This window comes from Osmia lignaria, chromosome 10 (genome assembly GCF_051020975.1).
Source record: "Osmia lignaria lignaria isolate PbOS001 chromosome 10, iyOsmLign1, whole genome shotgun sequence".
Lineage (NCBI taxonomy): Eukaryota > Metazoa > Arthropoda > Insecta > Hymenoptera > Megachilidae > Osmia > Osmia lignaria.
In genome coordinates this window covers 10,314,222-10,337,925 of record NC_135041.1, presented here as the reverse complement: position 1 = coordinate 10,337,925, position 23,704 = coordinate 10,314,222, and the positions used below count along the sequence as shown (strand labels likewise).

The window sequence follows — 23,704 nt, the reverse complement described above, 5'->3', positions numbered from 1 at the left end:
GTTCTCCACGAAGGGGTTTTGCAGGGTTCAGAAACGTTGAACCGGAAAATGCATGGCGATAAACGTCCATGTTATTGATTACAACCGTACATGCACCTTGTTTAGCTTGATTGAAATTCCATTTAGAAAATTATTTAATAATTGTCATACAGCTTGTCACGATACAGATTAACGTATTCTAACGGGTAGTGATATTAATGTATGTAATATAATTGCAGTGACATATGAGATGGAAAATTGTTAAATGGATAATCTATATTTGGATAATACTTTCTTTTTATCTTTTTATTCGTACCTACAAACTTTAGGTAATACTCGACATTTATTCGAAACAATACCATTCACCTTGTCTTAACGAACTGTTCTCATTAATTATGCAAGCAGTAAAGTTAAGCTCAATTCTACCAAATTTTATGACAAACATAATAATTATTCCTGAACTCTTACCGGGTTAAATCGTCTAGATTCATAACGCTGGGGTAACAGAGGAAGATCACGAAGTCCGACTCAGGAATGTATAACATTTGTCCCTGAAAGAATAAAAATCTTGATTGTAATAACGAACCATGCTTGAGCACTGAAAATTTCACAAATTCCAAATTAATTGAATTACAATTGAAGCAACTTTTAATCTTCGTTTATAAATGAAAAATATTCACGTGAAGAGATACATCTCGAGTAATTAATTTATGTACATTGTCACTCATGGGAATACTCCATTAAACAATTTCGATATTGGCTATACAAACTTTTAAGCGGAGATACGAGTACTCTTCAGAAGCGTTGACTCTCATCACACCCTTCTTCGTCCGCAGTACGTACACGGTGTTTATGTGTGACAATATATTCTCGAACGTCAGCTCTAAATGTGGTCTGATCTAGCGGAGTAAAGCTTCAACATTAGTCGATGAGGACAAGCGATAAAATTGAATTAAATAATTTGGGTAATTAAAATAATGAAAATTATTGAAACGGATTATTCGCAGAAGTAGGTGCTTTCGAAAGCATATTTTATGCAGAAATAACAGCGCATCAGCTACCCGTAACAAAATATTAAGACCGACGCGAATTTCAGCGACGCTGGAATAATAATAACCGGTGTATAATTGATTACGCCCGCGGATGCACACGCGGGCGTCTGTGCAAACGAAGTTAAATGGTTCCGTTTCAATGGTGCGTGTCACGTCAAGTAAACCGCATTTGAAAGATATATGATTACGCGTGTATGAATCCGCACGAATTATATCGGTGGTGGCCAGATAGCGGCTCACAATAACGCAATTTCTCCCTGCCCCGTGATAACTTATGCGCTGTTTCGAGAATAAAACATGGTATCGATTCCTTGTTAACGTCTCTATCCATTTGATATCTTCCCACGAGATTGAACTTGAGAAGGATGTTTATGTGCATGCATACAGCGAATTATATCTATGCTTTCAACTAATCAGGCAGGATGAATAGTAAATGAGCATGTACTGATACACGAGGCTAATTTTTTTTGTTTTTAATGCAGGAAAGAAACTGATGACACGATGTTGAAAGTTGAGTAATCAAATTGATGGATTATAATATACACGATCATATTTTCAATTATTCTTCTTAAAGTGTGTCATACTACGTACGGTAGTTTTCACTGTGGCAATCAATGCGTAATACATCATTTTGTATAGTGTAAGATTTATGATATAATAAATTATGTAAATCTACTGACACATATTTTAATAGTGATAATTTGTATAAATCAGAAAAGATGTTTAAGATTTTTTAAATTGTAATAGTATGAACTTACGGTGAGAAGAATGTCGCTTAACTTGCAATTACCAGAGGACACTTGAGGTATCACTCGAGTTATAGTGCATCCAGTTTGTACTATGGTCAGGTCTCGATTGAACATCAAGTGAAAAGGGAAAACCCGACAGAACGTCATAGGGCTCACTTTTGGCTCTGTAACACATTTTGCGGTCCTTTTAACCCTTTGATCGCGGAGCTTTTCACGAGGAAACTTGATAGAAACTTTCTATGAAATCTCTGCCATTATTCGTTACACTTACAGAAAATTATAAACTAAATAAATACGAAAATGAAATTCAGTCAACTATCATTTTTGTGAAAGATTTGTGAATAATTAATTAAAACATGCTAGAAGGGATGATATTACTCACCGACGGACAGAGTTTCCAATTCTGCAATCATGGGGTTCGATACAACCCCGGGTCCAGACGTATTGGTTATCAGAAATTGAACGTGATCGCATTCGTTTTTCGTCTTCAATATTTTCATTTCAATATCCGTGCCGTGAAGCTTTTTCGCCACGGTCTACGACCGACAGAGATTATAACTCGTTTCGATTCGAACCAGTTAGATAGAATGGAAATTTAATAATTTTTATTAAAAGAATAACAACTCCAATCAACAAAGTATCAAAATCCATCCAAATAGCTTTTACGTTCTATCGAATAATTCGTAAATTTTCATCCAATTTTCAGGCTATTAATTTCATCTAGCTGCTAGAACGAAATACCTTAACGATGCCAATCACAATGTGCTCTAAGCCAGGTCGATCGGAGTAATAATGTAATATGAGCGCTCCATCCTCCGGTCTCTCGGTGCACCGAAAAGAGGGTGCCCTCATTCCCGGGTACAAAGTGCCTAAATGATCGTGAAGGGCATCCAAGTTCTGCAATTAGACGTAACACGGTCCCTGTCAAACTACCGATACTCTCCTAAACTATGTACAACGCTAATTAAAACACAGAGTGTCTAGTACATAATTCGTTTTCGATCATAGTTTCGCGATTGAACCAGATTAACGGAGAGTGCTCGTAGCTTCGCATTACGATGCTCTTTGCCCGTTCCCGTTTTCATTCGCGCTATTAATTTCAATCGCGACACGTTTCGCTCGTATTCTAGAATCCAGCAATGGGAACGCAAGAAACGAAATTGCAAATTCGACTGGTAACGATGGTACAAGAACAAACTGTCTCTACGTGACTTTAGGCTCGGCTGAGAACCGGAAATGAAACCCCATTGCAAGAAAAACATGGCGATAATAATCTTGTCCCTCGACGACGTTCCATTCGTTAATTTTATTCATTGAACGACCGAGATTTCTATAAAAACAACGACTGTGTTTTATTATAAACACTCGGTGTACTTCGTTCAAAATAAAAAATATAATTATGCATTTAGCAGTCAGTCGACGATATTATTAGGTAACAGGTTAATTTAAAGAGCCTGTGCCACGGAATAAGAAACTCTTTTCCTCTTTTACAACTTTCTAACATGCGCATCGAAATACCATTCTGTGTTACACGGACCTGCAGCGGATGTCGATTTGTCCGTGTGTCATCATTTCAGAAAACTTTCACTCCGACCATACGGAATCGTTGGAATACCAAACGCATCGCCCTCGAGCAAATTTTTATTTTTCACGAATCGCCTCGAAAGTGAGTGGTCGTCAAGCGAACGACCGTGTCGAACCGTGATTTACCTGCAAAAAGTCCCTGGGCGTCGCTCCGAGCACCTGAAGAATCTTGTCGTAACCAGAGTCCTGACAGAACTCGAAGAACATTCGTCCGAATAGCTCGAGGATCTCGTTTGCTGGTATGTCTGGAAAATATCGGATGCGAACTCGTTAAATAACAAAATTTAATAGATAACAATTTTCCAATAAAATAATTTCAAAATAACATCAAAGCTTCTGTACTTCCAGGTATTCAGATAATATTAAATTGTAGCGTCGATTATTGATAGCCCGATAATAAAGTACAGTTTGGAGTAATTTAAGTGTAATCAAGTATCTTTTCCTTTTATCGAAGATCAATTATCTAGTCGACGCTTTGAAAAGTACTGTTCTTTCAGCGGTTGCTTTCAGGATAGATTATTGGGGTGAAAGTTCGAGGGGGTTGGATTCTTTGTTATATCCTTTGTTCGGAAAACGTACCGGAATACAATCCTTAATTTCACGGAGCATTTGCGAGGGAAGTTCAAGCGAAAGCTTTGTTTTCTACTCGATTCGAAAAGAGAACATAGCGAATCGCAAAAAATAATTACATCAAGGAATGGTCGAAGTAAGAATGGGAGTAAAGATCGGCTCAAAGGGATGGTAAAACATTAGTCTGATTAAACATCGTTTGAGAATCCAGGTAAAGAGATCCGGATATTAAACGTGGAAGATGAAAGAAGCGATAAAATAATTATTTAGACAAGGATAAAGTATGTAGATAAGCTAGGAGAGTATTTGAAGACTGTAACAAATTTATCACAGGAGATTTTCAGATAATAATAATATTCTCTTGCACTTTCTTATGAAAAATTAATAATACGTACTGAGTCGGTTGACAGCAGCCGATATAATGTTGTAGGTAATCTCGTCGTCATATATCTGACGGACGAGAAATTGCCCTTCCATATTAACAGCCGCATCTTTTCTGAATTAACAGAATATTAATGAAAATTAATAATGATGATTACGTATAGCTACATTTGAAAAATAAACAAATGATGATAGAAAGCTGTGTAAAAAATATAAAAAATGTAATAAATCTGATAAACTACAGCTTTAATCGAAATAGCCCCATGAGATAAGCTAAAAGAATTTTATTAAATTTACTTGTTCTTGTAGTGTAAATACTTTTTGATTAAAGCTTGCTGTAGCAAAAAAGTCAAATACCTTTGACGTTAAAAAGTTTCTAATCAAGTAAAATGTAACGTAATTACTTAAGGATAATCAATTATGATATTCAAAGGGAACGTTGGATCGTCAAGTTAATTAATAAAGACTGTTTGTTCCCTCTTGATAACATTAAAGCGCTGTGAAACGCGGCTACGTGATTAGTTAAGGGGTTGTTTATCAAAATATAGTGCATTAATTTCAGGAGAAGTTTCACGGCTAAGTTAATTAGCCTCACGCGTCAAACAAAGTAAATGCTTCTTGCCAAGCATTTTAACAGCTCGACAGTCTCTTCTAGATTAAATTTACAAAGTATAGCTTAAAGATACTTCGGTATTTGACATGGATATGAGCTGTCACGCCGGCCTCACCACGGTATTTTTATATAAATTTTTTCGAGCCGCGATGCTCCTATAAAAGGAGGAATTCATCTTAAATTGGCCGTGAAATATTAGCACTCGAGTGAACAGAAATCGTTTCATCTCAATCACTACGAAATATGCTTTGATCATAGGATTCTTCTCCCTTTTTACATACGAGTTAAAAAACCCTTTTCTGAAGATCACAAATCCACGACCAATTTTTTATTTTGTTACGTGTTTGTATGAAAACTTACTGATCATGTCAAGTAAACTGAACAAATGGAGCCTACCAAAATTATATCGCACAATGTATAGAGGGGATATTGCGAAGGGTCATTTGGAGCTGATAAAGTGACCCTCTTTACACAAGCATTTAAGGGTCATCGCCGTATTTCATTCTCAAGATAACCCACATTTTGATGTCTCTCGCGTGTATCTTCAGCAGGCAACATTACTCTCCCGAGACTTTATCACAGTGCGAACTGCCTGTTTTATTTCGAAAGAAACCCTTACCGTATAACTTAATATCAATACTGTAAAGTTAATACTTATGATTAAAAGCAAACAGAATCAAAGCTGCAAGTTAATTAAAATCAAACGAAAGGTTCGTTCAATTAATTAAAGTAAGTAAGCATTACTTTAATGCTGGTGTCGTGTATAATTTTCTCGCAATATTTTTAATAACGTATAGCCGTGTAATGTCCTGCAATCTCGACGCAGCAGTGTGAAAAAATTAATAATCCCACTGGAGGTCGGTACAACAATAAATTCCTGTGCCGTAATGCCTCTGGCCGGGCTTTCAATTAAATCTCAGTAAACCGTGTAGCTTACCCATTACATTATTCCAAGCGAGCTATAATCGTGGACGGAGGAAAAGAAATGCAGGAGGAAAGCGGCGAGGTTGCGAGAGCTTTTCTGAATAACTTTATTCAGAGTGAAAGTCGCATGGGTACCGTTGTCCTCTTAGAAAGCTCGCCGGAGAGAATCGTTCCCATGGAGCACGCGTTCCACGATAATTTCGCGTGTTTAACGCCGCGTAAACTCTCGTTACAAGCAAAGTATACAAGTACGTTTTTCTTTCTTTCTTTTTATAGATTTCGCGGTCCACGGAAGAATCTCGGGGGGCAGTAACAAACTTTGAGGTAAACCGAGAGTCACGTTTTTCATTTGACGAAAAAAACAAAACTATCCAGGAAAACAGTTACGCTTTTTCGCTGTAAACGTAAAAAGTTTCACTCTTCGCGAGTTACACCTTTTATTTGTAACGTTGGGATTTGACGTCTGCCAGCGGACCATTGCAAACTTTTCTAAAAGAGCGATCGCGATCCGTCGAATAAGCAAAACGTACGAAACGATTCCTGGAAACAATAAAATATTTATGCCGACTGTTCGATCGGAGGATTTAAAAAACTGCAGACAAGCAGTGGAACGTGTACCAATATTTCCTCCCTGTGTCTGTGAATCAATATATTTCAAGGATCAGGTAAACATAGGTTTATTATGCGAACTTGTTGATCCGATAAAGAACGAGGAAAGAAAATTTGCTGCTGTTCTATGTCTTCAAACTGTTTACATTTACGTTTTACGAGGAACAGAAATCTTCTGAATACACATTGTCGCTTAGAAGTCATAAGATACCTAATAAAATTTGTAAGCGTTCCATATTTTTTCAATGTGAGGGAATAAATAAAATTACGATTCAATTCGGTCTACAATAAATTTAATATTACGTCAATATCAGACTTGGATCGATAGAGAATTGAAAGGAGACGTTTTGATATGCAAATATAGATACAACGATTATCCATTTTAATATCTTTTGTTATTTTTATTCTTTTTTTTTTTTTTTTTTTAATTGGGAAATTATTTTCATAAAAGAATACACGTTTGTTTCCAAAACATTCACGGATTGAACGATTTATCCCTGAATTCCTTATTGGTGCTAAACGTCGCATGTCTTCTCTCAAATTTATCGAATTTAATCCACTAAGGGGTGGAAACACGGTATTGAAACGTCCGAGGCGCGCAGCGTGCCTCGGAGAACCCATGGAATCAGAAATTCAATCATTCCTCCGATTTGTATTGGGTCACGTCGGACAGAAAATTCAATATAAATTCCGACTGGTAGCGCGCGAGTTGGAACGAACGGGTGGAAAGGGCAGAAAAGTCCCAACGAGGCCAGCAAAATTTCAATTAAAGTACGCGAGGGATTCAGGTCACGGATGCATCGAACCTACCCTATATACGCTGCGACTCAACAACCAAATAAAGTTGGTCAAGCACGGAGATACACCACGTGGTCTCGCTAAGCTTCCCCTTTAGCGTCAATCGCACAACAATAATGCAACTATAAAATTCGGAAAACGATATCGCACGTGCACCGCATCGCGGCCGAACGAACAGCAACGTGTCACATGCAAAATAGAAAATATTAAACATCAAAATATATCGCAAGGATAGAAAGGAAGAAAGAGATGATCAGAGTCGGCGCGTCGCGAACCGCGCGCGCCCACGTTTTACCTACTTTATCGCCTCCCACGTCTCGCTGTCAAAGGTCTTCATAACCAGCAGCTCAAGGGCGTAATTCACAAAACCGTACTGCACATAAAAGAGAAAAGAAACGATAATAAATATCGCGTGATCATATGTGAAGAAACAATAACATCGTCGAGGTGATTCGTCACTGATTGATCGAGATTCATCGACTGTCAACCGGTCCCGTCAGTCGTCCACCTTGCGATCGTTACTTTCTCTTTGTCTTTCAACATTTTTCTTGCTCCAAATTTGATTTTCTGCTTTTTTATTGAACGTACCATGGTGAATAGAGAGGAGAAGCGGATTGAAAGGCTTCTCTTCGTATCATTCCATGCTAATTGCCATGGGAGCCGTGTTTACCTCGTGCACACGAGCCGCGTACTGGAAAGTCGACCTGCCGTTCGTCGGAGACGATAAGTATCGATTTTCTACTCGCAGCTGCGCCACCTAGATACTACAACCCTGTTACCCGTCTTTGGCTCACCCGAACCAACGCGCCTCCTATACACCCTTCCGCTGCCAATCCGCTTTGCCGCCATCCACGGCCTGGAATCGACAACGATATTATTCGCCGGATGAGTACTTAGAAGACCTCTAAGACTAACCAGCGACTTGCATGCACCGTCGCGACTATTTTCTTTGGCATACTATACCTACGTTGAATTAACAGGAAAGCGTGAATTTTCATTTGCGATGCTTTTTTTCGATCCGTAATATCGATCGAAATTAAACATATGATTTCCGGTGGGTTTTACTGATCACCTTTTATTCTGGGTTTTAGGTGCACATAGCCAACTATGATTCGTATAATAAACTTCAAGTCCCCATAGCGAGCTTTAGCTTTATAAGCGAAACTTATTGTTAGATCCATTTAGCTAGCTTCGCGTCCATCTAGCAATTCATACATTCGCCTAATAAGCTTTAAGTTCGCCTAGCGAGCATCAGCTTCCCAAAGCTAGTGAGCTTTACGTTCGTCTGGTAAGCTTCAGGTTTGTCTAATGAGCTTCAAATATTTCTAACGATCTGGAAGTTCGTTTTGTGAATTGTAATTTTCGATAGCTAGCTTTAGGTATATTTTATGTTTGCAAGGGTAACTACATTAATAGAGAATGCTATAAATATTCCAGTCAGATGATCAACATCTTGAAATTTCGAGGTCGGGTCACGTCGTGAAGTAAGCTGAGCTTATGTTGTAATTAGAAATGAAGACAAGAATTTGTGGCGATTCTGATGTGCTTTAGGAAGCAAACTTCTCTCGTTGATACGTGTCTAAAATTGACAAGTATTGTTTCTATGACATTTCAAGCAGAAAAATAAACTAATCCTAGTAACTGGGACACTGAAGTCGAAGCAAAGGGCAGAGTGTAGAATTACTTGGATGGAGCCAAGCGAAGAAACACGTTACGGGCAGTACACTTCATTTCGAGAAGTGTTCAGTAATTGTATAAACTACTTGTCAAGTGCTTCAACATCGATGCTGGGATACCATCGCTAGGTTAATGGACATTCTCAGTTAATAAAGCGATGTTCGATATAGTGGAACCTCCATTATTCCAATTAATAGAAAGGGATAATAGTTTGGGTGAGAGGAATCTTACTTTTTCCACTCCTAACTACCCACAACACATGGAAAGTTGGAATTTTAATTTAGGTAATTTATATCACAAATTCGAAGGTGAATTTACAAAGTTATATTCGCTCGAATCTTTGCTTTTCAACAGAATCTTTCTTTTCCTTATTATCGATTTCCCACAAATTTTCATTCTTCCCCGAACGAAATTTCTTCAATTCTTCGACAGACATTCGGACGAACGTAACCATGAATTTTTCCGCCTGAATCCTTAAGTTTTCTCGGAAATTTATCCCACAAGGGCCAGGAGGGATTAAGATCGCACACTATATTTCATGCGTCCTCGTATCTGGAACGTTCGTATGGAATCCCGCCACAAATTATAGTAGAGAAAAAGGGATCGTAAAAGTAGCTTAAGCAGACACAACCCCCGAAACGCATGCTAGATAACGTACAAGTAACGCGTCGAAAATTTATCGTTACAATTTCTGTAACAATTCACACGTAGAACGGCATATTCATTAGCGTCTATCCGAAACGCGATACCGAAGAGGTACTACAATTACGCGAATGAAATTCGCGTTGACATAAATTGCAAGCAGTCTGTAACATCGACGCGGCGTCATCCAACGGACTAATTGCAAAACGAAGGAGCTCAAGGAGACGACATATCTGAGATTCTCTCAGCCTCCATAACGTGTTTTTAATTAATTCCCGCGGAACATCGTTGATTAATTCCCTCTTTGCGACTACGTACACGCGTTAATACCATCAAAACGTGAACTCGTTAACTCGTGCCTCAAAGACGATCAAAAGGAGAATGTTCATAGAGACGAAAGAAGGGTAGAAGGATCATTAGACCGAATGAAAGTTTAACGAAGCGCGAGCAACGACTGTAGCAACCGAATTTCTTCCTGGACGACGAGTACATTGAAAATTTCAGTTACCTTCCAACCTAGACTAGCTCGCGTCACGTAAATATTTAAGATCGTGAGATTCGCTCGAAGTAGTCGGGTCGAGTTAATGAGTCCTCGAGAAGGGGTGTCGACTGTTTTAAGGCTGACCTCTTTTCTTCGTCCGCGTCTCATGAGAGAGGAAATTACAGTATTGTCTAAATGGTAAAGTACCCAATTTCGTAATTGGATAGTCATTACCCTCGTTGTTTCGTGGAACTTGTTCGATCGTCATAGGATACACTATTTATAGGTATCTAATGATTTACAAGAAAAATTCGATCTGATTTTGATTCGGGATAATACACTCTATTCTTCTTTTTATTATGAGATTATTTTAATCGGATCGATAAGATTTGCACAATAAGAGATACGTGCCGACACATTTTTCAGCAAAGCTGTCTGATGTTTACCTCCGCAGCTGTCACGAGATTTCAAAGACGAATTCGCTGTACGAAACTCGCAATATCGGTATATAGGGCACGCGAGGGAATTGCACAGACCTCGTCCCCGTTATGAAAGGGCAAAAGGGCACCGAACACCATCTAGAAACATATGTACGCGTGAAAATCAAGTAGAGCGTAAACGTGAATTCTCGTAGACATCGTTTTGACATCAATACTGGATGTCCTGTTTGTTCAGACAGCATCTTTCAAATTGATGCATCGTGTAGGTTTACGAGTCTCGCGAGCGATCGAATTATGAGCATAGAATGTAATTCCATCGTAAAGGCAGGAAAATAATGGCTGTTAAATAATTGTCCGAACGTTTACGATTGGCAAGCTTTACGAGCTCCGTCGTTTGCGAGCAGAAGCAATCGTATCGACTGTCGAAGGAAAACGCATGGCCATCGACCGTCAAGATTAAATGGCTCCGAGTGATTCAGGAGAACCGAAGCTAAAGAAGCCGATAATCAAGGTCGACGACAATGAACATCGTTTCAACTCGTGCACGATGAAGTATTATCCGTTTGATCCGGACAAAAAAGTTTCGTCTGGATCTCCGATAAGTCGCGATTTCATCGAGCAAACTGAAGTCGCTGTACCTGTTAAGCTGGCACTGTAAATGCTACTCCGAGTTGGTATTAATTGGAACCGTCTCGTTAACGTGAAATATTCGACGATGAAAGATCATGCTGCAGATTTCTGAGGCATTATATAAAACTTCTAATCACGACATCGTCGAACGCCAATGCGATAGGTAATAATTGGAGAGGATTATATTCGTTCGAAGTCTAGTCTGCAGAGATACTCGAGCAAATGTTTAATTGAATCGGCTCGATTAACTCGTCCCTGTTCGTTAGGTAACCAGAAGTGTCGCGAAATCGTATGCGAATCGAAGCTTGACGAAACTATTTCGAAACGTGTACGTGTCTGATATCGATCTGGAGCGCACCTGCTCGTTCTTCCTTTTCGCAGCTGAATTCCCGCGAGACTTGGATACAAATCAAACAAAAGGATAGGATAAGCAATTCGAAGTGTTATCCCTCTCATAAAGCAGCGATGTGCAAATATTGGATAAAGCACGAAGCTCCTTGCTAAGACCGTGGGCTGATTTGTTTACACAGAAGTTTCCTTCTCGGTGGAAACGTTGGATGACTTCTTCCTTTCTTTCGAATCGAGTGGCTGGTCTCGTGCAAATTTACCAGCTACTTGGATGCGGTTCTTAAGAATGACAATGATGCCTGTTGCATTCAGACATTTCTGCATAATAATGACGACAGATAGCGTTTATTTAATTTGAAGAATAAATATAGACACTAAAACTTAACGCTGATACCTGATTGCGTACTTGGAACTTTTTTCAAAAAGAAGAAAATTTCGTGGTAATGGAATTGGATCGTAATTAAATGATAATTAAACATCTCTTCGAATTTCTATTGAAATGTTTTGCGCAAGAAATAAAAGTGAAACGTGAAATAATTGATTTCCAATACGATGGAGCATGGCACACGGACGTTTCATCGATCGAAACCAAATTGGAAACACCCCCCTCCTTTTTTCGCCAATTACGCCCGTACGATATTTCTGGGTGAACACCTGAAACGATTCAATAACAAGATAATCAATAGAAACGGGCCACTCGTTAAGTGGACATTACGAGTGAAGGCCGCGAGGGGTCGAGCGACAACAAATTGCGGGGTAGGCGTGAAAGCAGCAGGCAACTACTTTGCAACGTCTATCAGACAGACAGTGAAAATTGGAAAGCCGTACAACTACAGACGAATAGTGTTCCTTAATCGATTCGTTTCAAGTACGAAACAAAATTATCTGCCTCCTTGCTTCTCTCTTGAAATTAATTAATCAAGGACGCGTACTTGTAATTCGAATCCACTCGAGGTACAAGTTGAAAACGAAGAATTTTACAAAAATGATACCGCGATTAATTAAAACCATTCCTCAGTTAATTGAAAATACCATCACGCTTCGGATATCGATGATTCGGTCGACGTGTCACCCACCTCCGTTCGTCCAAAGTGTGAGTCTTAACGACACACCATGATGCTCGTAAAACGCAGAAATGACTGACGTCAACGAACACCTGAACACATTTTTACATTATTGATTGATTGATTTATTTACACGGGGCCAGTCCAGGCCTACGAAGGTGATTCGACGAAAATCAGAAAAATTTGCATAGATTAAAAAATAATATCTAAAGAGATAGTTCGAAGTTTAGAGGATGAACAATTACATGGATTATTATTTTGATATGTCATCTATGGACAAATGGTTTTCGCACGCGTGGCCTTCGTAAGTGATACGATCAACGCAAATCGACTAAAATTTCCAAGAAGGCGAAAGCGAACAAAGCAACGGGCGAATTCACAGGTTTATGTTGTCGCTTGGCTTCCATCGAGCGGAAATAAGAGATTCGAGTCAGGCATTCTGTTAAACGGAACAGGTGCGCACTGTCGACGTCGCGAAGCGTTAAACCAGCCACGATCGATCCCGCTTACATTGAACTTCAATCGAATCGTGCATCTAATCGTCTCGGCTCCAGCGAATATCAGCATTGTAATGGGAATACTCGATTCGTTGGTCGACGAGAGTGTAAGAAGAACAGAGAAAAAGAGAGAGAGAAAGAAACCGCGAAAGTCGACATTAATCTTCGCCCCTTGGACAAGATCATAGAAGAGGGAAATTGATGGTCGTTCTGGGATACCCTAACGTGGCCACGTTTTACCGATAGAGTGCCGTTTCATTATAAAAATTGACATGGGACAGGCCGAGGAATCTAGACCATCCTCGTCGATATAAAATCAATGAAACTTCCAACCTCGTAAGAGGAGTTTTTCCTCGATTAGAAAACAATACGATCTTGATGCGACCCTAGAAATTGCATTCTATTGCTGCTATGTTTGGTAGAAAATTGAAAAAAACAAAAATATTTTGGTTAGCATATTGGGATCTTAAATTGAATTACTCTCCTTTGTAATGCAATAACAAATGGCGCAGTTCTGGCTATGGATATTGAAAAGAACTAAAATAAAAGTTTTTTATTAAAGCAGCGTCCAATAATTCATGAAGTCACGTAATGAATCGAGTTTCATTGCTTTCCTGGAACTAATTCATCCTTGTTGTTATGTTTTCATTTGTTCTAATTGCAATGACAAATGGTTTCGTCGAAAATTCTTTGCTTTTTATCAGTTCCCGACTTAGAACTGCTCGAAAGCGATTCAATACGATGATCAACTTCTAAGAAAACAACACGAATCATATTTTTTCATGCGATTATAATCTATCCAAGTAGACTAGGAAAAGTGAAGCGATAAAAATGCAAAACGTCGCGTTACTCGCATGCTTCGAAATTGTTTCTCCAAATATGAAATTCTAATGCGAGGAAAAATGCAGGCAGCTGTTCAGTTAGATATCTTGCGAGTATTTCTGTTTCACAATATTTACTATCCTGCAGAGGAACTGCCCTACAATGCATAATATTTACTCTGCTACAAAGGCACGCGAAATAACATGTTGCATCGTGTTGCATAAGTTCACAGCGAAAATCTGCGAATAAAGCATGTATACGGGATGTTTCGAGCAAATTTTCAATATGAATCTTTCCCTGTCTGCTTTAAGGTTGCGGGAAGTGCATTTGTGTTTGATGCGAAATCGGATTTCCGTGAATTTCATGAAATGAGAACGGGAAATTTGTTTGTGTAGAGAAGATTGATATCTTAGTTGCCACAAGGATCACAAGTAACCAACACTGAGAATTTCATTCAAATTGCAAAATTAATTTTTAACATCTGTAGCTTTTAACTGAAAGTGAACCATATACTAAGATTAAAAATAACTAAAAAGAATTATATTCTGAAATTGAACCAGTTCCTCAGAATAAATAAATTTTTTAATTCAAGCAGACATGCATTGGTATACCGGAGTTAACAAAGGTTGCAAAAACCGATGAAAACATTCTTCATTTCCATAACAAAATCCACACTGTGGATGTAATCAATACAGAGACAATAGATGTTTCTGTAAAAGTTCATGCTACTGTTTTTCATAATATTCAAAAATAAATAATAGATTTCGGTTATACAGCAAATATCTGTAGCGCTTGTATTTCTACCGTAAATCTAGAAACGGTGCCAACAAAGTCTCAAAGAGATAAATAAACGTTGAAGAGCTCCTTGGCATCCTGGACAGTTTTGAAAAATAACATTTGAACTATAGTTTTCAACGTCTGAACAATTTCATCAACTTTTCGAAAACGATTTTTGATTGCAACATTTCATAGCTTCGATGCCTATGTTTTCAATAAAACGTTGACTGGAATTTATTCTGGTGCATACAACGAATGATGGAATACGTAGAAATAAATATTCGCAAAAAACCATTGCTATCGCATAGTTAAAATTGAAACGAACTTGACAACGTTTAATGACAAAATTCGTTTCAGCATTTTCATTCGATAGATTTTCTGATAATGTCAAGGAGATCGTTGATAACAATAGGAAATAAGTATCGTGACAACCTTTACTAAACCTTTGATATCCAAGGGGAAATCTTGCGCGTTCTTCTATAAGTCTTTCTCATTTCTCCGTTGGGAAACATTTTTCAATACTAACGCTCATGAATGCTCGCACGATTTCCCAGCAAGCTAGGAATACTAGGGGAAAAATATCTTCCCTCACGATCGTGCAATATTTTCAATATGTAATCGCCATTCAAACGAGTCAGATATCAAAATACCAAGATTCCAAGATAACAGGGTACGAAAATGGCAGAATAATAAAACAGTAAAATTAGAAAATACGAAAATGCTATGATGGCAAGGTTCCAGAATACTAATATTCCAAGATACGAAGGCTGTAAAATTCCAAAATATCAAAATGCCAAGATTTCAAGATCCAACACCACTGCTCAGAAGAGGATCTTCTCGGATTCATTTAATTGCCTTTCCAATCTACCTCGATCCATCTCATCCGGAAAAACATGCGTGAACTAGATCGAGATAACCATAACGCGTTACAACTCATTTCAATATCTTATATTGTCTTGAAACTCTAACTTAACAAAGATACAGAACCCGTTGAATTTTCAAGACTCGCGATTCTCGCCTTTTGGTCTCAACGGGCCCCGATCTCCGCCACGATAATATAAAACACCGTTCATCTTATTCATATTCTAAAGCTCGTAATAACTTGCTGCGAATCCATTTCAACTTGGATTAACTTATTCCCAACTGTTCTTCGACGGTGTTCAATTATTCAAATCGTATTCAACACGTTTCAACGAGGTTACCGCGGGAAAAAGATAGAATCGTTCAAACAGTCTATGATAACTTAAATTTGTCATGAAAATTTACATCTTCTCTTCTATTGAATTAAATTGTTCAATGGTTTCTTACGGTGCTGGATAAATACATATATTTTCATTCGCATTTCATGATGCTGATTTACTTTGAACGATCGTAGAGAGCAGTAAAACGAACGTGAGTCGAATATTAATTAATCAAACGTCTGTCTCTACCTTTGTTAGATTGATCAGGTCATTCGGAATTTTCTTGGACTCGAAAAGTACATTCGCTCCAACTCTCGTCGATTTGGACTGATTAAAATCCCCTCTGCTCAGACTTGTTAGCAGACAAGCTGACTCGACTATCTACAATCCCCTTTGACGTCCTTCTATTTAAACGATCTACAGGGTGCTTCATTTAAAGTGTTATTTCATAAAATTACTCGAGGTAAAATACTTTCGAAAATTAGAAATTGTCGCACCCTTAATGGGACGTTCTGTTTAACTTACAACCCCCATGAGTGCATTGATAATGTTGTGCACTAACTTAAATTTACAATCAATAACGTTGGTTTGGAAGAAATATAAGAAGATTAAACAAATTTAAGAATGAATTAAATCAATTGGAAACATCTTAATTGTTTCACAATTGTCTGTAGCAAAGAGGATCCATGTAAGTCACAAGCTAAGCCTGTTCGCTTCGAATAAGACAGGTGTCGTAACAGAGTCAAGCAAATCAGATTAATTCCGGAAAGTTTCATGCGAAAGAAGTTTAAAGTTAGAACGAAACGGGAGATGGCTAAGACAGGAGTGAAAACGAATTAAAAGGTGTCGAGAAAAGTTCGTGAAAGTTGGTAGACCTTATCTTGTGGAAGAACGTCGAATGACACTTAAGTGAATCAAATCAAAAGGAGATAACTTTGCGAGTGCATAAAGGTAATCTTGCGTCCAATCTGCGCACCCAATCTTAGCATCTAATCGCTAATAGACAATTCATGTAATTTCAAAATTTCAGCTAAGAATTATTCATTTAGAGTCTAACTTGTTTAGACGTAAATCAAACTTTGTATTATATTATTTACTGGTAGCGCGTTGAGTAGCTAACTCAGAATTCCACGAATAAACCAGGAGCAGGATTAGACACTTGTTCGACGTTTACGAGTAAATAGAATCTACTTGGAGGTAAGTTGGTCGGCAAGGGGCCCAAGGGGAACGTATCGAATTTACGAAGGTTTATCAAAGATCCATTTGACAAGGTTGGAGTTAATCAGTGCAAGGTTTCGGAAGTATAGGCAGAGGTTAACCGAGGTAGACTCGCCAGAACAGTATCCGATCTATGGGGGTGGATCGAAATGGCTCAAGGCGTGTCCAAGTCGAACCACGAGGGTCTAAGTCAATCGACTGCATTTAGTTAAGTTCAACCCAGATGTTCCTTTAATAAATAAACATGCGTCCTTGCTCAAAGCATCGAGATAGTAAGGGACAATTTGTTGAATAAAGGGATGCCACTTACTCTGATGAAACTTTAATGAAACACCTAGTTAATTGTAAACGTAACAGCTAAAACTTGCTTCTGACTTAATTTTCGTGTCACAAGAAAGTGTGTTATCCTGAATTGAGGTATTAATCTTGAATATCATCAATTTATATGTCCCTGTTAATTAGTCAATTATCTTCCTATCGATAACGCGTTAACATCGAGAATCGAATCTGTTCCGATGCGAAGAAGTTGCCGGCCAGTTTCAAAGCGTCGATTGACAATCATTCGACGAGACAATGCAATTATTTAACTTCTAACGTTGTTCGTCTTTCTGACAAAGGATAAACCGATCATCGATAATACGAACAAGCCAAAATCGAAGATTGTCGATGTTGGCTGGAGTATAGCCAGGAGCCGTCCATTATTTAAGTTTCTCGTTGGTCGATGGAACGCTAACCGAGCCTCGATTCGTTGCCGGATGAAACTATCGGCGAACTTGCATGCAAGCAGTTCTCGATAGTCGGCCGTGTGTAATCGAAACGCAGCGAGCGCCGACGTGCGCTTTTCTCTCGACGGATAAAGTTGGAAAGGCGAGTCTCGAAGCCAATCAAATTCAAAGTTCCGACGCGTTACGAATCGAAGCAAGTGCAGAAGCGAGCTAAGAAAGTTTACCCGTGTCTTTGTTGTTCAAGATCCAGGCCACTTACACGAAACTCGTCACCGCCAATTCTTGACGAAAGAAACGAGCTTGCTACCGGAAACGGACGTCTTACTGTACGTGCTCGCTCGTAATGTGGCTGATTACAGTTGCCAGCTCTCTTTGCGCGCCACGTCATCGAGCTAATTTCCCGGATAAAAGAATTTCCTGAAAAGTTTACCAGTTCTTATGGTCTTCTGAAACGCCGAGGAACGAGGAAAGAAAAATCTTTTAGCGTCAGCTTATTTTCATTTCCTTCAATCAACGTATAGTCGCTGCGATAGCAAATTTCATGCAATTCCATGCAGGACTTTCGTGTGTTTTCTGGCTTAAAATTCACATGGGATACTTTTATCTCCTGCAACAATTGCATTTTGTACTCGCAAGTGTAACAATGTCGATATTTCTTCGTGACGAGTGTTATGGCAACGAGCTTCCGTTGCAATTTTCATTCGCTATTGTACCCAGTGCAATGTAAAATTTTCAGAAAATGGTTACAGCTCTCTTAAATGGAATTACTTTTAGTATTTAGAGTCTAATAATTTATGAACGTTTATGGAGTTTCGCGTTTCCATATGAGAACGAGCCGCTAAATTGGAAAAGTCGGATACGTGTTCCCCTGACGAGAGGATTCATTTTAAAAACTGGCGCATATTTAATTATTCCGTTCCATTTAATGGATTTCGCGAAAAAGTTCCTATACTTTGATCGTACTCGTTATTTTTTATGATGGATTCGCGGTAACAAACGTTCATTTTTCAATCCTTCTTTATCAACTTAAACACTGAAATAATAATAAAAGTTCAAGTTACGTGTATGTGCAAACAATGATACTCATGGAATGACCTAAGTTTCTTTGAACGTATATTAACTTCCCTCTGTGGTATCTTCTTCGTAATCACCTTGCCGAATGAACTTTATCGCGTAGGAAGCGCAAAACTTCTCACATTATATATCATCGTTTCGATAACAATGTTTACTATGAAGCTTACGAGGTCTCGCCGACCGCCCGACGATCCCAGGGTGCACGCTTCCACCGTTCTCATTGCCCCACGTCACGCAGTAGTCGATCTCAAGGATTCGTGCAACGGCTAGTAATTCTCCAGAGCCAATGTTCCCTCGTATAACTTGTTTTCCTCGAACTTTCCAACACCGTCTTCAACTTTCCCTTCTTCGTTTCTTCGAGTTGATTCGCGTAAAAACAGAACCAACTGCTAAAATTTCCTCCAAATATTTCTGCTCGGTCTCGTAATTCACGAAACGTTTCTCGGACGTTGATCACTTTTGACTTTAGTGCACTTTGGCGTCTATGCAATTTTATTCGTGCATTCCAAGCTATCGTGATTTGCTCGTGAAACGAGCAACGTTCTTCCAGCCAACAGGGACCAGTTTATGGCATATGAACAAAGGATTTCTATTAGAGGGTATACGGTTGCTGCAATGAAATCCTCCAGCTAGCGTGTCGCCATTTAGTTGGCCGCAAATTTCTACGTTTACCCCGTCCATTGCTCTATTCCGAGATTATTGTACAGCCTCGTGTTTATCGCGAACTTCGCGAATTCCATTCGTGTTTGCTCGTGAAATATTAGCTTCTTAATTAAATTAATACCCAGCCTTGTTTCCTATGCAAAGCGAATCGCAGTTGGGTCTGGAAGAAATGAAACATTTCTACAAGCTTCACGCAGAGCCGTCGAATTAATTTCGCGTCATTCTACTTTGCCCAGTGATGCGATTATAAAAAGTCGAATGATAAATTGGTCTGGTGTTCGATAATCGAACATCCGACTGAAATTTATCTCCCAGACTAGGAGCATTGTTTTCTCGTTTCTTCACGAATTTTTCAGCCATTTTTGCCGATGTTTACGTATACCGTGGAACGAAATTGCTCGCATTAATCCAACGTCGTCGCTGCGCAGCATAACTGGGCCATAAAAAGTATCTTTTGTTGTCTTACCCTCCTCTGGCGTCCCTGTTTCACTTTGTTCTGCTAAATACACGGCAATCCTATCGTGCTTGATGCTTTCCCACCAGAAAATGTTATTCCACGACTGATGGAGACGATGAGGATGAGTCGAGAGTGACTATTTGAACCGCTGAAGCTTTGGGATCATAGAATTCTATTCAGTATGCTTTTGTTAATGAGAAGTAAGCATTGTTTCGTTTTAATTTAATATTATTAACCAGAACTGAACCGTAGCAATAGCACAAAATAACAAATTATGAAAGAACTGCTCTTCATTGTCACAATGTTCTTCGTATTTTTTCCTTCATCCCCTTCGTATCAAGTTTTTATACTTTTCTGTCGTCCATCAAATTTCAGCATCTTCTTACGACCCTCTAATTGTGCGGCACCCAAACAAAGAAAGTGGAAGAAAAAATTAGTGACCGCTAATTAGGCTGCATCGATCTGCCAGCGCTCTCCACGACTCAAGTAGTACGAGCGTATATATGGGCGTACGTGACACAGAAACGCTACGGCCGTCACGGTTTCGATGCCCGAAACAATTTACAAGCCTGTTTATTTCACCCTCGACAAGCCACCGGCACCTCTGTTCCAAAGTGCAAATGTCGTTTACGAACTTCTGCCAATTACATCCTACTGGCAAGATAACAAATCTGATCCGAATCACTTGTCGACCCGAGTCAATCCCCTCCGCGTTTGTCTTCGTTAGTCGACTGCCGTTTCTTCTGTTCCAAAAGGTTCTAAATACGAATGCATCCTACGGCTTTGAAATTGAATTTCTTTGAACAAACACACCGTTGACTATCGCAGAAAAAATAACAGCATAGTAAGACGTATCGAAGGTGTAAGATGACAGGGTGTTAATATCATCAACGTTAAATTCAGAAATTATATCGCGTAAGCGTAATGCATGGAAATTAATTTTTCAATCGTTTTATAACATTTATCTTTTGCTTTAGCATTACACAGAGGGAAACTTCCGGAACTATTATTTTACGCTTTTCTACTGAAACCAAGTGTCGAGGTATTGGAAATTGGAGTGGTATTGAATATCGGAATATTCATTTACTCACTTGTCCATTTACCTAAAGGTGATAGAATGATCCTTGAAATGAAATTTCTTCAAAATTCTCTGTGTTATCCATGCGATACGCCCTGTATAATAAAGCAAATTGAGCTTTTCAAATAGCAAAGTATGCATGGTACATTATCGAAAATTATTTGCCCGTCAATGGTTCCCATTAGTGGAACCGAGGCATTTTAGATACATTCACTGTGCGAGATATTTCATTTTCTCTGGCTGTATTCTGAATTGCTCGCGTCGATCGCAAGCGTTCAAGGGTGATTCGGGTAAAATTGCCTGAAACTGCGAGCCAAAGGGATGAAGACAACGCGTTGATAATGGTGTTGCTTCGCCAAGAAAATAACCAAAAAAAAAAATCATGAAATACGAGACAAAGTAGAAGAATGACGGAGCACGAGGACGGGAAAGTTTCGCTTGGTCACAAATATACAAGGTGCCCTGTAATACCGGATGTTCCGGTAATCATGCTGACTTCTTAGAAATAGAATAACCTTTTATTACTGTTCAAAGCATTCTGTAATGTAGAAGTCTGACAAATAATGCTACTATTCACAAAAGGAACTAATGATATGTTAATTCGTATAGCATTATAGTGGCGTTCAAGAAATACTGAAATGATCATATGAAAAAGATTAAATGTTGTTTACGAATAGAGCTCGCTGTATTTTGTAAACGAAAATTCTGGAAATGAAAGGCAGGTATTACAGAACACCGTGTAGACTCAACTTGCTGGAGGCAACGAGGGAACAGCATTATTATAGTTACAAAGAATTCTGTCGTTTTAAGACAATGCTTTCAAGCGGCATGAAGTTCTGCTCGCAGACTCGCTTGTCATTAAGTGTGAACAATGCAAAAGGAGATACGTACACTACGCGACGAATAAGAAAAACGACCCTCGAATCTAGCGAGTGAGACTATAAAGAATGAAGAATGTAAATTGAAAGTGTTATTACTTTCGTCTTACTTCAGAGTAGAAAATTTCCAAAATTGTCTGTCCAAAGAATAGATAGTCTTCTGAAAATTGGCAAAGAGTAATATGAAAAATTGCTATGATTAACTTTCGTCCAATTACCATTATAAATTTCATAAATTTGGGTCACGATTGACCAAACGTTCTTGGTTGGATGATCAATCAGTAAAAAGTGGTTATCTCCAGTGATAATGTTTGGTAATCTTGTTCTTTATCCCAGGGAAAGGTTTAGAAAAGATTTTTCAAACCGTGTCATCGGCTCTACCAAAGAAACTTTCGTTCAAAAGAAGAATCGAATAGGACGGATAGCTCGGTGTCTTCCTAACGTTATATCGATTTGGAATATTGAAAGTTATGAAAGCACAGTGACCCATATTCCCAAGTATAGTTGGTATTTCACTGTACGTCGTGGTGCTTTAAGATTTTTCACCGAGGAAAGATCTAAAGGGGCCACAGACTGCAAAAGAGAAGGTCGCAGCGTGTGCCTTCCACATTTCTATTCAGCGACATTCCAACTTTTGTTAAATAAACTTCCTTTCGACGTTGCCGGCGCGGAATACAGAAACACCAGAGGCAAATACACATTTACAAAATTTCGCCTCTTTCGCGACACTCACCTGGACGTACCTTGGGGGTCAATTTTCTCAAGTTCTTTGTTTGGTTTGTCGCTAGCAATCTCGCTTGTTTTGCACGTTTTTCTTCATCATGCAAACACGTACATACATATATGCACCTACATATTTACTGTATATTCATTTTCACATTTCTAGAAAATAACTGGAACACTGTTCTTTTAAATAAAACGTTGAAATCGTGTATTAAGAGTTCAACAGTTTCTTTAATAATGTTTGTTGGTAAAAAGTAAACAAGTGAATGAATATTTAAATAGTTCTTCGAGTTCAAAGTGCATGAAAAACATCGACTCGTTTCAGTTAGCTAGTGAGATAATAAGATTGACCAAATCCCTTTAAGACCACAAATGCTTCAGTTTAAACGTAACTCTAAACTAAACTCGTTCCTCGAGGGAGGCACGCCTCGAATCCTTTTCCCTGAACCAGAGACCGTCTAGCAATAAATTTGCCGATACTACAATAGTATCCCGAGGCGTTAAGCTGATACCTTCTATAGGACTAGGTAGCACAGGTAACACAGTTGCAGTCAAAGGAACACGACACCACGGAGCGCGCGATACATATGCAAACAATGCGCATTGTACAGGGTTTAGGAAGAAAGGGCAATTCTATCGACAGTTTAGCATGTCAATCGGTTCGTTCGACGAGCCTTTAAGCGAAAGAGATCGAGATGGGAGGGTTAAGTCTCGTAGGAAATTCTATGCGAAACAAGTATAAAGGAAGACCATAGGAGATATACTAGTGTTCAAAAGTACTTACGTGTTTGATAAAGCGAAAAATAGAGTAAAACGTAATATAATGAAATGTTCGTCATATTTATAATATACATATGCAATTTTAGTCCATCAACAGAGGGTTAAAATCGCAAGTGTATTCGTTTAATTATCAGAAATAGGTATTTATTTCATTCGAAGTATAATCGAATACTTTTGAACGATGGTGTAGATAAGGCAGGCGAACAGGAAACAGGCAGACAGGCAGGCAGGCAGGCAGGCAGGCAGGCAAGTAGGGCAGAGGTAGCAGGTTTTCGTTTGCGGTTGAAAGA

At 38.8% G+C, this 23,704-nt stretch overlaps 1 protein-coding gene across 5 annotated transcripts in view; it reads right to left on the bottom strand.

Annotated features, from left to right (window-relative positions):
• The window catches only part of Gycbeta100B (guanylate cyclase soluble subunit beta-1-like), a 68,669-nt gene that overhangs the window by 9,676 nt on the left and 35,289 nt on the right, over positions 1-23,704 (bottom strand). For 2 of the 5 annotated variants that reach the window (XM_034339848.2, XM_034339849.2), the window contains exons 2-8: positions 4,330-4,430; positions 3,491-3,609; positions 2,522-2,677; positions 2,163-2,316; positions 1,790-1,944; positions 750-878; positions 448-530 (exon numbers count right to left, since the gene is read on the bottom strand). In XM_034339848.2, coding sequence (XP_034195739.1) covers positions 448-530; positions 750-878; positions 1,790-1,944; positions 2,163-2,316; positions 2,522-2,677; positions 3,491-3,609; positions 4,330-4,411 — 878 coding nt within the window. In that variant the 5' untranslated portion in view covers positions 4,412-4,430. Of the gene's footprint in view, positions 1-447; positions 531-749; positions 879-1,789; positions 1,945-2,162; positions 2,317-2,521; positions 2,678-3,490; positions 3,610-4,329; positions 4,431-7,558; positions 7,633-7,847; positions 7,924-23,704 lie in introns of those variants that run through there. The other 3 variants (XR_004583230.2, XM_034339845.2, XM_034339846.2) reach the window with 2 other exon arrangements.